Here is a 15803-nt window from a genome sequence, read left to right as displayed (position 1 = left end):
TGACAAAATATTTACATGTCATTTACAAATGTCAATATTGAACAAAATTGCTTAAGTTCGATGTTTTGTTATTATTTCTTTTTTATAATTTGATTTTTATTTTAGATTTCATTTTATATACAATATGTTAATATTATATGTTTTGTGTAATATTTTGTGGATTCCGTATGTATTCGGAAATAGCATAACTTCGGAGGCCCCTAGAGACAAATCAATTAAAAGTGTCTTGCAAGAATCTCATTACGAAGATTACAACAAAACAAATTTAAATTTAGTAAGTGAAGGTGGATCTTTATTACCAAATGCAGTTGTTGATATCGTACATTTGCCGAAAGATAAACACAACATTCTTTTGAGTTTGGATAATGAAATAGGTAAAAATAAAGAAAAATCTGTGGTAGCGCGAAAGGGAGTAGTGTACAGTTCTATAGAAGATACACAGGTACCTGCGAATGGTACGAAAATGGATAAAAATAATGTCACTGGCCATAAAGAGCTTGATATTTTAAAAGATATTATTAAACCTAAGAAAATCACTGCACCCCTGGTGACAAGTCAGAAAATTGAAAACAACAGTGTTCCCAAAGATGGCTCTAACGAGAAAAATAAGACTGAAACTCCTAAAAAACCACTGGTATTATCTAATGAAGCATTGGATCAAATAACTTTAACAGATTTCGAAACATCTTATCCAAAAGATGGGCATACAACTAAAGTACCAAGGAATCCAAACAGCCATCCTGGTATGATCATGCCAATTGTTATTACAATATTAGTAGTACCAATGTTTGCTGTTGTTGGGTATCTTGCAATAAAGAGAGGTCGGGAAGCTTGGAAGAACAGACATTACAAAAGAATGGATTTCCTTCTTGATGGAATGTACAATGATTAGTTTTCATTCTACAATGTAATGAAATCCTATATATTATTTAAATATAAATTTATCCTTTTTGTCAATTTTGTGTGTAAATTAAGTAGAAATATTTTCAGTTTAAAAACCAAATAATATAAATGTATAATGACTTCAATTTTATACAAATCTCTAGTTTGTGTATGTTAAATTTTTAACTTTCAGGAAATAGTTCAGTATTAATTGTGATTTAATGTGATTATGATATTAAGGGATAAATTTAAAAAGTATGAAGTAATTGTATGTATATGGAGCAATAGTAATTGACAAGGTTTGCAAATCATTGTGATGACATAAGTTTAAGCTAATCATAGGACTGCATGTATCATATAACACATATAAGAGCTAATAATGTGCCTTTTTTTAAATGAAATGATATATTTTTGATAAACATTACTACTTAAAATGTCTTCCTGTAAACTAAGATATAAAATGATGTTGTGATATACTCAGATTTTAATATGTTACTAATTATTATAATTATATACAATATTATTTGATACTGTTTCATTTTGATTTATGTTAATATTATAGTTTAACAGTGGTAGAGCCCTCAAGAACATCTGTCCACAACAGAAGATAGGTGTGAAGTCATTCCGCTTTTTGTCTGATGAAAGTGTGTCCTGGAGGCCCAATTTTAATCCTCTTCCCCTTCCCGCCCTTTTCTTAAAAGTAAATTGTGGAATGGGGACGCATAGGAACAGGCAACATCAGCTTTTAGCACATCCCATTCTAGAGAATGATAATAGATTAAAGGAAACGTAACTGCAAATGTGGATGTCTATGGGCGCTTCGCTGTTTCGCAAATCAAGGTGGCCATTTGCTTGTTCGAAACCTGATAGTATAAAATATTACAAGTTAACTTATGTAAAAGTTTTGCCTCCAACTTTCTAACAATAAATTTTATACCATTTCCATAATCACCTGCAACCCTCTACAAACGTTAATTACGATTCTGTTAGCACATGATTGCCGTGAATTCCCATTGCTGTAACTGATAATTAGGCAGTGGAAACACACCGTAATAGAACAAAAGTGTTCTCAGTTCAATGTATTCTCGGTATAGGTATGAAAGAATAAGCTAATTTTTTTTTATTAAAATACACCTCACAAAAAGTGTGAGGAAGCCTTTTAAGGAAGATAGTAACTTCAATGCTTTCTAAAAACTGTGACATCATTGAAAACTTATTTTATGACAATGAGATTAGTACTTAAAGGTTTTTTACATTTGAACCATGTTTTCTGAAAAAAATTGAAAAAGTAAATTTTAGTAGAATTTAGAAAAGTGAGTGCGGATTACGCAGTAAGTTTTATTTAAATATGGTCACACTGAAACTATTGTCACAAATAGTGAACAGAGTTTTGTGTGCTGGTGGATGTTGCTAAATATTTTTCGTTTCAAGGAAATGCCAATGAAAAACTGTTTCGTTTATTTGTGACAAAAGTAAACGATTTATGTGAACTAAAATTAAAGCTTAGCTTGATACAGTTGTGACTTATGAAGTTGTGTAACCTTGGGACAAAAAGTAAGAGAGAATATGATCTATTATATATTTAACTGTGTTATCAGGCGTCAATAAATAATTTAATGTTTTGAAATTATAGTTTTGTCGTATCTTAGTCAAAATCTTGTTAAATTAAAAACGATTATAAATTCAGTTATGCCGTATTTTTCTCTGCATATCGCGTATGAGTATCAGCTGTTCAATAATTTGAAGAAATATTTTTAAATAATGATGTTTATTCATTTAACAAAAATAAAATGTAATACAAAAAAGACATGTAATGAAGAATTGATTCCAATAATTTACTACTATTTGTATTTTGATTATTGTAAATTATTTTAAATTTTCCCCTTTGAGTCAAGTTGATATCAGTTTTAATTAAAAGGCTCTAGTTAAATTAAGGATACGTAATTATAAGTAAATTATTTAATGAAGAGAACCATAACAAATTATGAGTATCAGTGAAAATCATATTTATCTTTTGTGAACAGATTGAAGTGAAACATGCAAAATTAAACACAGTAAAATGGAATTAACATAGCAAGAAAACAATGAGTGCTCAAAGTGGGTGTGTCAGTTGCAATGGGGGCTCAGAGTTGTATGACAATAAGCATGAAGTGGACTGCTCTGAAGGGGAGGATGCCCAGATCAGGCTGGCTCCCCATGTCCAGGCATATCTGGCACACAACAACCCCACCACCAACTGCTGTGGCTTTGCTATACCCATTGCCTTTGAAAGAGCAGCCCCAGGAACCTGGTGGAACCCTAGATTTGACTCAGAAATACTTGAAGGCCAATACAGAAGTAGTTCCTTTAGGCAAATTAGGTTAAGATTCAGGTATGTTGATTATTATATTAAATTTTAATTTAACTTTGTATTGTAGATTGTTTAATTTTTTTAATCTAGTCATTGTTATTTTATAGTTATGTAATTCTTTTCTTTTTCAGATTTGCACTTTTATACATTTTAATATTTTCTATATCATGGTTTGTCTACTTTGTAGTTCTTGGGCTACATGGCATAACAGTCAAGTGGCCATTTCTGTGTTCAATTTTTGCTGCAGTTGTCTTGATAACTTGTGTAATGTTATTTATCACATTTACTGATATTTATAAGATTTTTACATTTCGAATCTCCCTAATAATGGCATTGGCTCTTTGCATCCTCAGTTTGTCTCTTGTAACTTTGACCACACAACTGGAAACATCTTTCCCTCAAGTGGCAGATATAAGTCAATCGGGTCATTTTACTATTTGTATTGAGATACTTTTGATCATATACACATTGACACCTCTGCCATTGTTTGTATGTGTTATTATAGGGATATTATACTCCATAGTTTTTGAAATCCTTAATATTATTCTGCATTTATCTGAACAAGAATGGCAATATCCTGGAATGTTTGTGAGAGTTTTGCTCCAACTCTGTGTGCACATAATTGGGGTTCATATTTATTTGATGACTTTTGTAAGAATGCGCGGCACATTTATGAAAGTAGGGCAAAGTTTATTAGTAAGAAGACAGCTGGAGATGGAAAAACAATTGAAGGAAAAAATGATACATTCAGTCATGCCACCGAAACTGGCAAGTTGGTTAATGGAGGAGCAAGTTTTAGAAGGTGAAACTAACTTTAAGGCCCAACATCCACTTAATCAAAGAACATCTCACCCTGGAGCTGGTGATATCAAGTCATTATTCAGGCCTTTCAATATGAGCTGCATGGATAATGTCAGCATATTGTTTGCTGATATTGTGGGTTTTACGAGGATGTCCAGTAACAAAGGTGCTGAGGAATTAGTGAATATATTGAATGATTTATTTGAGAAATTTGATGAGCTGTGTCATATACATGGATGTGAGAAGATTTCCACTTTGGGCGATTGTTACTACTGTGTCTCTGGATGTCCTGAGCCCAGACTGGATCATGCAACATGTTGTGTTGAAATGGGCCTTGGTAGGTATAAACAAGATAAAAGTTTGTTAGATTTAATCATATAGAAAAGTGTGAACAATTAAGTTATTGATATTTTAGGTATGATAGAAGCTATTCAAGAGTTCGATAGAGAGCGCGGCGAGGGTATCAATATGAGAGTAGGAGTTCATACTGGAACGGTTTTATGTGGAATTGTTGGCACACGAAGGTTCAAATTTGATGTATGGAGCAATGATGTGTCATTTGCAAATAAAATGGAATCGACTGGTAAACCGGGCCGCGTACATATTTCAGAAGAAACAAGTAAATTTTTGGGTGGTTCCTACGTATTAGAAGAAGGCGAAGAGGTATTTGGTAAGTAGATTTTTAGTGATGCAAGCATGGGACCCTTAGTTGTGTGTCTATAAATGAGTTAAATGTATCCAGGTCATAAAACCTACTTCATTGAGGGACGTCAGCTTAATTCGCCTTACGACCACGATCACTGTATCACACCTTCGAATCCCATTAATCCTCGCCTCATCATATCTCCCGCAGTTTCTCCGCAGTCCAATTTCACTTTCAACCATTCTCCTCTCCCGTTCACCGTGCAAACGCACGCATCAGACGACAAGGTCACCTGTAATATTGATACAAATAGCTCAAATTTCCTCTCCCCCAATCCATTCAACTTTCGCACGAAGGCCAGTTCGCTGCCGAGTATACTTGACTCCGACGCTGAATTGGACGAGAAGAGGGAAAAGGAGTTTGTCGAAAGTAACGATACGTCATCAAAAAGTCCGACGTCTGTTGGTAAGTGTTTTGTAAATTCCATCCTTTAATTAACGATTCTAATATGTTAATAATCCAAGATCTGAAAAACACTGATCTTGGATTGATTGATCAAATCAAATTATGTTCATGATACTCTTTAGTCTAAAGAAAAGCAAGCTAAGTTAATAAGATATCGTCTTTAATAAATTGTTCCAGCATTAAATGTTCTTATTTTCATTATTATTTTTTATATAATGGTTTTGTTTCGTATATTTTAACGGTCACGCTCTGATTGTGTACATAGCGTGATGAGAAGCAGTGCTCTTATTTATTAAAAGTCTTAGTTATCAAAGGCATAAGGCACAAGTCACAGATAACAGCGTGACACTTAATTGCTCGAAGGTGACGCCTCGCGCCTCTCGTTTTAATCAGCTGCGCCACAAAGATATCATGCTCATCCAATCTATTATTTAATTGCCTTGTTAATTTTTTTGCAATCATTCACGCAAAAGCTGTGTTTGATTTTTTATAGAATTACTATAATTGGACACACAGTAAATATACAGAGTTTTCGTCGTTATAGTTCGCTGAAGCAAGTGTTTTTAATTAAAAATCGTATGAGATGTTATTTATTTTACCGACGCACGTAAAAGTAATATATTTCATATTCGACGTATTTTTTTTTCTAATTTCTACGTGATGTGACTGCAACGTTGTTTATAAGGATCATCGATTGGCCTATGTTTCTCACGGAGCACTATCATACTAATATTATAAAAGCGAATGTTTAGATGGATGGATGAAAGGATGGATGTTTGTTTGAAGGTATCTCCAGAACGGCTCAACGGATCTCGATGAAATTTGTCATACATGTAGGACATAGTCTGGAAGAAGATATAGGCTACTTAATAAGTTTTTTTTCATTCCGCGCGGACTGAGTCGCGGGCGACAGTTAGTCTTTTGTAATAATACAGATAATTACAACGTACAAAGTATATTAGATAATATTTCTCTGACTTGATTTGAAATTCAACACCTTTTTCTACGAACACTGCAGTTTATATAGACCTGTTATATAGCCAATTCTAGAGATCTTACCGTCCAATTAATATTTTATGGTCTACAGGATCTTCATTAGGATTTTTTTTGATTTATCGCTTTAGTGAAATTTCATAGTTTTATTCTTTCTCAATATTTTACCGAAAAACTTTCATACATACGTAGATAATGTCGATCAAATAGTTTGCGCCGACACCGACGTGCTAAACGACAACTCAACACACATTATGTGCTCTCGTTACGTGTCTTATTTACTTTCGTGATGATTCGCAAAACAAATAATCACACAACGTTCGCTAGTTTGTTATTCTTGGCCATATAACATTTATAAGAATTTACAAGCATCGGCCTTTGATAATTCCGGATGCTCTGATATTATTAGCCATAAACGAAATCACGTTAGCGTTTTATGCGTTTTATTTCAGGCAGTTACGGCAAGTATACGAATAAATTGAAAAATTGGAAGGTGCCCAGGTTTCTGAGGAAACATTCGGACACACCTCTCCATGAGATGAAGAAGCAGAACTTTAGCGACAAAACGATACATTACCTGGAAAGGGGCGATGAGAACACTACTCAGTCGAACAACGGTTACCATCAAGTGCCTATAGTAATAGAGTCTCAGGATAGTAAGCAGAGGCCTGCGCAGAGCAGCAGCAAGATCAACGTGCCGCAGGGACAAGACGTGGCCTCCTTCGAGAAAGAGATTATCGACATCAGATCTTATTTGAGTCAATCGAGAAGCAACATGTCGCCGTTTGCTAGAAGCAGTAGCTATAGATCACACTATGGGAGGCCGAATTTAGAGGTAATAAATTTTGTTTTTTTTACAAAATGTTAACGTTCAGGTCTTAGAATATATTTGCTATTTGCTTATACATTAACAAATGGTACAGTTCGGTTCAGATGTTAATTACACGTGCGGAGGATTCCGTTTATTTACTTTGTATGTAGTAAATGTAGTTCTAGTCTAGCTCTGTGTGTACAATTCACTTTTAGACATAATCCTAATGACTTTCTCGCACAGTAAGGCTCTTGGTTTATTAACTGTTAAATGTTGAGATTATTATCTCTATCTGCATGGAATATGCAACAAAATTGCAAAACTATATATAAATTCATATTTACATAAATCCATTAAGTCTTGGCACGGGCACAATTCGAGGATCAATATATGTACCAAATGTTTTCAGTCAGCAATTAAAAGATTAATTACTATACAGGGTGCTTATAATTCCGCTATATTATGTATAATAAAGTGATAAAAGTCCTCATTGCTTTAATAAGTATCAAGTACATAACAACAAATATCAACATAAGATTCAACATACAATGAAAATTTGTGAAGTGATGAAATAGTTGACTAAGTTATGTCACGGATACTTCAGGAGTAGTATGAATGTGGGCAATCGCCAGCATTACGGCTGTCGAAACTCACTGCAAGAAGCTACTATAGATAAAAAAAAAAATAATTTAATTCAGATATTAATATTTGAAATATTGCATTTTAAAAAGGTAAATAGGTTGTATTAAATTACAAACAGATGGCATCGTGGCCTAGTTCAGTAGGGTGGCCTAGTGCACCCGGCGGAATGGCGTGGCATTACTAGGTATGTGGGTTACACACATAGCCTCAGTACGGGAAATATCAATACAATAGTCTAAAAATACGTTATTGTGAACGTAGAGTTGGATTGTTTGCTGAAAACGATTGAGTACATATGAATAGAATGTGTTTTACATATATTTTTTATTAGAACTTATTTAGAAATAGATTTCATTAGAGCATAAAATTTTATACATATTTTTATGGTTAAGTATCTTTACACACTACATACATATTCTATTATCGACTTGAACACAAGATTATGAACTAAAAACTAATAAATCTGCTTCCTCGATAAGTTTCCATTAGAAATATGACATGATGAGAAACAGTGTACCAAAGTTCATACATCTGCGCGTGCATAATTGATGTGTTATTTAATGTGTTTTATTAATTTATCATATTTTGAAGTACTCTCATTAGAGATATGGTGCACTTAGCTCCAAACATACACTGTCTTAATTTGTTTTACTTCGGAAATACAGAGGAAGACATATTCCTTAAATAAAGTTAATATACCATTACTTTGGATTTTTGTTTTGGGGTTTCTGGGGTTATATGATTATTTCGATTTTGAATTTGGAAGGTTCGTCCAGTATTTCCCGTTCAATGTGAACGCATTTTTAAAGTGACGAAAGTTTACAAAATGTGTAGAATAGAACAGATGGAATTCAAACTGAGTACAAAATAACAAAATTTGTCCGCTAAATAAGATCTTGGGTGTTTCCTTAAGATTGTTTTGCTTTGAATTTGTTGGAATTTTTTAACGAACTATTTGTAAGATAACATATGAATAAAATTATTGATATACTTTATATTAAAGGAAAATATATATATCAATTTATATTTTGTTTATGTAGTAGTTGGTAGTTATTTTTGTGCTTAATCTTAAATGCAATATTTATAAATATTTACAGCTTGGTGTAGATAATACATATTTGTTACTTTGTGTATTTTTATGTTATATTTTTAACATGTAACGTTATTGAACTTGACAGTTAGTTGTGTAAGCGAGCCAGTGTTCTCGTGGTGTGCAAGTCTCTGCATTTTGCAATACAGTTACGTCACTACGATATGTGACCTATGAACTGACTGACGGACTTATTTACTGTCTTTAATTGCAAATACTGGAAACTTTTCCAATCGAATTAAATTACGTAATGATTTTTATGATAATGGATTTAGTAAATTAAGGTGTACATCTGCTACTTTAAAATAACAATATCATTATACCTGAGCAATCGTAGCAACGGTAGTGTTTTTATTGGATAACCTTTTCATGTTACAAATATAATAGTACGGACCAAGTCTGTAGATGTTTGTTTTAATTAAAAAAAACAATGTTACAAATAATAAAATAATCTTCTAGACACCAGTGAGTAGAGCACGGAGCTCTACCCTGGCGACTCAGGGTGATTTAATACGGCCAAAAGACCGCCGATTGAACCTTCCCTTGCCGTCTCAGTCGCCCAGGGTACAAGATGACTCGGTCAGCCTGTGCCCATCTGTCAATAGTCGCAAGGACTCCGGTATAAGAAGTACCAGCCGAAGGTCCAGTATACAACAACAGGTATGTTTATATTTTCTTTGTCACCATATTTTAAGGGCCAGCTGGTCAATATATGTTCAATGATCATAGTAGATTTATGACAAGGCCAGGTTTATAGGAAATTGAAATCATTCAAGGTCAATTATTCATTCATTTAGTGGTAGACGTCAGTAACAACATCTATTGCACGAATAGGCCTGGTGCAATATCACGACCACATAGAAGACAGGGGTGAAGTGGAAGCATTTCTGCGTTTCGTCTGATGAGTATTCTGGAGGCCTTATTTTAGTCCTCTTTCCTTTCCCATCTTTTTAGAAAAGATGGTAAGGTGAAGTGGATTTGATGATGGAGATCATGTATAGGAAGTGCAAATATTCTCTATCTGTGTCTATGGGCAGCGGTCGCTTCGTCGTTTCGGTGGGGTTAATATGACCGCGTGTTCGTTTAACACCCTATAATATAAAAAGTACTTTTCTAGGACATTCTACCAGCTAATGTGTTTATGATTTTACTTGTTCATTAGATATTGATATACGATTTGTATAAGAGCTTGTTCATCATGTCAGTCTTTGATTTAGTACCTAAGTATATGGAAAAAAATCTTCAATAGTTATAAAATATGTATTTATTATTGTATTAGCAACTCAAAGCAGTTGCGAATGAACGCTAAAATGTCAATATAATTGTTACTTTGAATACCAGGTAATGATTTACTTTGAGTTACGACACCAAGTTTACGATCTATAACATTGAATATTTCAATCTTTTTATAGCGTGTCAACAGAACATTGATTGTACAGTATAGCAGTACGCTTACAATCATTTATCATGCAGCATATTTGCTGCAAAATAAATTTTAACCTAACGTTTGCTGCAAAATGTTTAATAAGACATTTACATTTATTTGACCCTCAGTTGATTTTTAATAAAGTGGGCTTTATCGAAAAATGTGTCTGTATTCGTAAAAATGAATCATCCTATTTCACCTCTATTTTGAAAACATCTACAGGATGTTGTGTTAAAATTATTCATGAACATCGTCGTAAAATGTATTAAGGATGTAAATTGTAATTATGTTTGACATAAATGGTTCCTATAATAATTTATTTATTCTTCTCACGTCTTTTAATTTTATCGCGTAAGGGACAACAATAGTTAAAGTTATAGTGTAATAATTCATTAGCAGTCTGCATTTGGATTTAATAACTTGTAGAAATTGCAGTCAGAATTTGTTTTAATAAAACATAAATAGTGCGGTCATTATGTAAACGTTATAACGTTCAAGAAAAAACAGACATTAAAAGTAAATTTTTTATTTAATTTTTATACTATTTACATAAAATATATTTTATACTACACTTATTGCGTTATTGTTATAATTTTTCAGATATTCGCACTGAATCAGACCGCATTAGCGACCTCTCAGAATGATATAATGCAGCACAGAGTCTCCGGTTATTATACTTCGAGTCAATCATCGTTGAATGATGTACCATCCCGTACCCGTTTACCTCCGCCGCTCAACGAACAACAAGTGCAGTCCCTACAGAAGTTGCGTAAGCAATCGGATCTGCAACTGATACGATGTGTCCAAGACAACGCCAGGTCGGGAATAAGCTACTTCGTTCAACCACCTCTAAACACTTTCACGTTATTTTTCAAGTCACCAGAAATGGAGAGACATTATCGTGATAAAGCCCACAGAAGCGATGATAGCGAAGATTTCCCACCCACTTTAACTACGTCCAGATTCAATACGGCGCTAGATATACTCGTATCGGCGATCATTTTTGTTGCTGTTACCATATCAATATTCGTATTGTACTCCGAATGGCGTCATTCTTACGGTTGGGTGATATTTTTCTTTGTCATAGAAGCTTTGGCGATATCACTTTGTGTGTATCGACATTACTTGAAGTGGAAAACTAAAAATGAACCTCTAGTCACCAATACGATCAGAAGATCTGTTAAAATATTCAGGAAGCTCTCGGATTGGTTCCCCTGGCATCTGTCCGGTAGTCTGCTGATCAGTTTGCCGATATTGGCCGTTCTAATCAACTTTTCATGCATGAACACAACGATGACTATACTCAAGGGTGAGCAATCGTTTTACGTTTATCTCTTGTGCATTGGAATAGTCGAGTTCTGTAATTTTACTCAAATGAATTGGCTTGTTAAGAACACATTGGTCACCTTATACGCTGGCCTATTCCTGTTCTTCGCAGTGCTCGGTTGTCGTGAAGTTAATACTCAGTTGATAGATGGCGATTTTCAGTTCAGCTCCAATCCACAAGCTGTCGCGCGTAACTTAACCTTTATGAGTATGATGAATGGTACCTACGACGATTGGATGGATAGAAACGGTACTGAATTATTTGAAGGAGTGCGACATAAAATGCATTTAACAGAACTTTACTTGGATGTCGCTCTATTGCTGATGCTCGTTTGGTTCCTTAATAGAGAATTTGAAATCAGTTACCGATTGAGTTTTTATAGTAATGTCGTGGCAAATCTTGATAAGCAGAAAGTCCAGAACATGAGAAACCAAGCGGATTGGCTCCTCCATAATATCATACCGCGCCACGTGGCCGATCAATTAAAGAACACCGCGAAGTATTCGGAAAATCATAAAGACGTCGGCATTATATTCGCGAGTATAGTCAACTTTAACGAAATGTATGACGAATCGTACTTGAAGGGAAAAGAATATTTGAGAGTTCTCAACGAACTGATCGCTGATTTCGATGAACTGCTGGAGAGGCCGCAGTTTCAACACGTCGAGAAGATAAAGACCATAGGTAGCACTTTCATGGCTGCGAGTGGACTTAATCCCGACTTGAGACACGCTTCTCGAGGAACGTACGATCATTTGTACCAATTAATGGATTTCGCGCTTGAAATGCAGAAAGTTGTCGATAATTTCAATCAGGATTTACTCGAGTTCGATTTCATCTTACGCATCGGGTACAATTTTGGTGACGTCACCGCGGGCGTCATAGGGACCACTAAACTCTACTACGACATTTGGGGTGATGCAGTTAACATAGCGTCGAGAATGGATTCTACTGGCGTCGTCAAACGTATCCAGGTAGGCGAAGCTTGTATTCCAGTTCTCTCTGCCAAGTACGACTTCGAACCTCGTGGCAGGGTCTATGTAAAAGGTAAAGACGACATGAATGTATATCTCGTTGCCGGTAAAAAGGACACTTAGATTAGAAAATTATATTTAAAAAAAACGTAGAATCTGTGATTTAATTATTTATATTTTTTTATGACATTATGAAGCGGAATACTATATTTATGGTAAAAAAAAATCCACCTGTATATATACTACTCAAAACAAAATAGGGCCCACCATCTTTTTGCCCCTTAATTTATGTGCATACATGATTATTAAATTTTTACAATTAGTCGATGTTGAATTAGGGTTTTACACATTAAGTAAACACAAAATAACGTTTGAATTGTTTAATTTTATCGCAATACACTCAAATAGTCATTTTTAGAGAAAATGAGCACTAAGTAGGCTGTCGATAAAAACTTTTATAGTCACTGTTTGTTTTTAATAAACTTGCCGGAAGCTTTTCTTTAGTATCGAGTAGGACCTCCTTTGCTCTGTATGCACTCTCTGAGCCTCTCTGGCACACTCTCAATCAGATGAGTGATGTTTTGGTCGGGTATTCGTTCCCAACAGAGTTTCAGCGCGTTTATGATGTCCTGTTGGCTGTTAACGTGGCTATGGGTCTCTTTAAGACTTCTTTTCAATTGATCCCATAAATGCTCAATCGGGTTGAGATCGGGACTCATTGCTGGCCAAGGTAAAACCGAGATATTGGCATCAGAAAGTGCCCTCTGAGTGACCCTAGCTGTGTGCGCACGAGCGTTGTCTTGCATAAACACAAAATTATCACCTACTCTTTGTGAATATGGGATGATATGAGGTCGGATTACTTGCTCGACGTAACTGGCTGCAGTGACTGTGCCTTCGTTCAAGATCACCAGCTCTGTTTTGCCTAACAAGCTTATACCGCCCCATATCATCACACTCGGGCCCCCAAAACGATCAGTACCGTGCATGCATGGTTCAGTAAAACGTTCTCCTTCTCTTCTCCACACACGTACACGTCTGTCATCGCTAAAAAACTTGACTTTACACTCGTCTGAAAAGAGTACTGTCCTCCAATTGTCCATGGTCCAGTGCAAATGCTCACGCGCAAACCTCAAACGTGCTACCCGGTGAGCCCTTGTTAATTTTAAACGAATAACACGCATCCTAGAATGTTGCCCGTCCTCGTGGAGTCGATTCCGAATGGTTTGACCACTAACGCGTGTGCCAGTAGATTGCCTTAGCCGGGATTGCAAGGTCCGGGCGGTTGTCGTGCGGTCCCGGCGCGCAGTCAATCGAATGTACCGGTCTTCTTGAGCAGTTGTGGCTCGAATCCTTCCTGATCCAGGTCTTCTAGCCACACTACCTGTCTCCTGGAACCGCTCCCATACGTTTCGAATAGCTCGCCGTGACACACCAAGGCGAGATGCAACCGATCCTTGCGATTCTCCCTCTTGAACCAAAAGAACTGCCCTTGTCGAAGTTTCCACATCCATATGACGACGAGAACCTGGCATTGTAATCGGGAATAATGCCGAAACGAAAAAACACAGCTAAACAAAGTGTGATCAAAGTATTGCGCTTAAAGCAAGACTGAGATCACAAACGATTGAAAATTTAAGAAATTGGTAAATGGGTAAGCACTTTACTTTTTTGTCTCCCCACTTGAAATCAACAAAAAAGTTAACTTTTAAAACATCATTATGAAGTAATAAACATGTGTGCTAGAAGTGGTAGTGCTTCATTTTGTCAATGATTAGTATATGAGTTATTTATAAACACGATTAGAGACAAAGTTTCGGTGGGCCCTATTTTGTTTTGAGTAGTTTTTTTGAAGTGTAACATTGAAGTGATATATTTGTCGAAAAATACTCGTTAGGTGAAATCCTATTTACATATATCATTGTAATAAAATTAAGCGTCTAAAATTAGACTATGATGTTGCCATGAATCTTTTGATATTTTGTCTGTGGTATGAGTCAGTAAAACGTTGACAAAGGCTCTATATATTTGAAGCACAATAACTATTCTATAAAAAAAAATAGATAATGTAATTTCGTGGTAAAACTTCCTCTGTGATTTCTTCTTTAGTAGAAAAGTTGCTTAGTAATCCTTGCCTGTATATGCGATCATTAATCTAGTCTGACTCAACATGGGTATTCTGATATCCATTTTTCGTGACTAATATTCTAACCAAGATATCTCTGCAATGTATTGTCAACAGTAGAAATTGAAAGTTTTCACATGGCAACATTGATTGTTATATGGCAATATTTAATGTTAACTTGGGATACCATAATTCAATTAGGGTTGCTATAATTATGCAGAGATATCATGGATTGAATAAATGTTGATTTCTATCGAGATTTAGGTAAATCGTTCGATTTGAAATACTATATATATTAATTATATATATGAACTAATCATTATTAGTGAGATTTGTATAGAAAACGAATAATTTTTATTTATATAGAATTAGAGACAATTTTGTATATAAAAGAAACTAACTGCTACGTAATTCGAATTAATTTTATTTATAACTTTATATATGGTAGCATTAACTTAACAATATTAATTTCAAGGTACTAAATATTTTTAAAAGAGATCATAAGATTGTAAAAATGTAACTAAAAACTATTTACGTGTTGTGTAGTTATTTCTGGCAGCTTTTTTATATCATATCTGTAGCGAAAGCAATGTAGATTTATTATTTATTTAATTTATTTATACATAATCGTCTTATGAACTTTCTTAAAAGAGTTTATATTAGACGAAGACTTAATCTTTTACTATTGCATTGAATAACTTACTATCAAATATTTATAATGAATTGTAATGATCTTAAAGCCTTTAAAATCTCATCTACAAAATCCTATTAAAATATTTTTTTTAATTACAGGAGTATACACAATAATCTTAAAAAATGCATGATTTTATAATTAATGAGACTGCTACTATAAATATAAAAAAATAATAAATTAGTTTCTATCCTAAAAAGTATGTTTTACAAATTCTATGTCTTGTCAACTTAAAATTAGAGTAGTTGTAATTATTTATGTACAATACAATAAAGTTGGCTTAATACGGGCGATACATTTAGTGACAAAATAGTTTTTTTTTATTTATTTGTCATTTCATTGATATAGCGAGAACCTTTAATCCTGTAGTACCGTTAAAAACAAATAATTTTTTGTCCTGTCTATTTGTTTAAGATCTATAATTTTTCGCGACACTTTAGTGATTTGTTACAAACTAAATTACAAAAATGTAATTTAATTAAGACATAAGAGTAGTTTTTCGCAAATAATAGCAAAATGGGAAATAATGAAAAAATATTTCATGTGCGTTGTCTTAATTATTTATTTATTAGTGAAATTGTCA

At 34.3% G+C, this 15803-nt stretch overlaps 2 protein-coding genes across 2 annotated transcripts; both read left to right on the top strand.

The window, feature by feature from the left end:
* The first annotated feature begins 39 nt into the window (after positions 1 to 39).
* Positions 40 to 910, top strand: LOC106721447. The gene has a single exon (XM_014516388.2). The coding sequence runs from the start codon at positions 125 to 127 to the stop codon at positions 890 to 892; it is 768 nt and encodes a 255-aa protein (XP_014371874.2). The 5' UTR covers positions 40 to 124; the 3' UTR covers positions 893 to 910.
* Positions 911 to 2253: 1343 nt separating this feature from the next.
* LOC106721760 (adenylate cyclase type 9) lies at positions 2254 to 12632 on the top strand. Its single transcript, XM_014516807.2, has 8 exons — positions 2254 to 2436; positions 2907 to 3253; positions 3364 to 4370; positions 4449 to 4703; positions 4776 to 5141; positions 6587 to 6969; positions 9137 to 9337; positions 10704 to 12632. The coding sequence occupies exons 2-8, from the start codon at positions 2967 to 2969 to the stop codon at positions 12525 to 12527; spliced, it is 4323 nt and encodes a 1440-aa protein (XP_014372293.2). The 5' UTR covers positions 2254 to 2436; positions 2907 to 2966; the 3' UTR covers positions 12528 to 12632.
* The last annotated feature ends 3171 nt before the right edge of the window (positions 12633 to 15803 follow it).

The sequence above is a fragment of the Papilio machaon genome, chromosome 5 (genome assembly GCF_912999745.1).
Source record: "Papilio machaon chromosome 5, ilPapMach1.1, whole genome shotgun sequence".
NCBI lineage: Eukaryota > Metazoa > Arthropoda > Insecta > Lepidoptera > Papilionidae > Papilio > Papilio machaon.
Note: the sequence above shows the minus strand (reverse complement) of the source record. Positions and strands in the feature narration are given on the sequence as shown.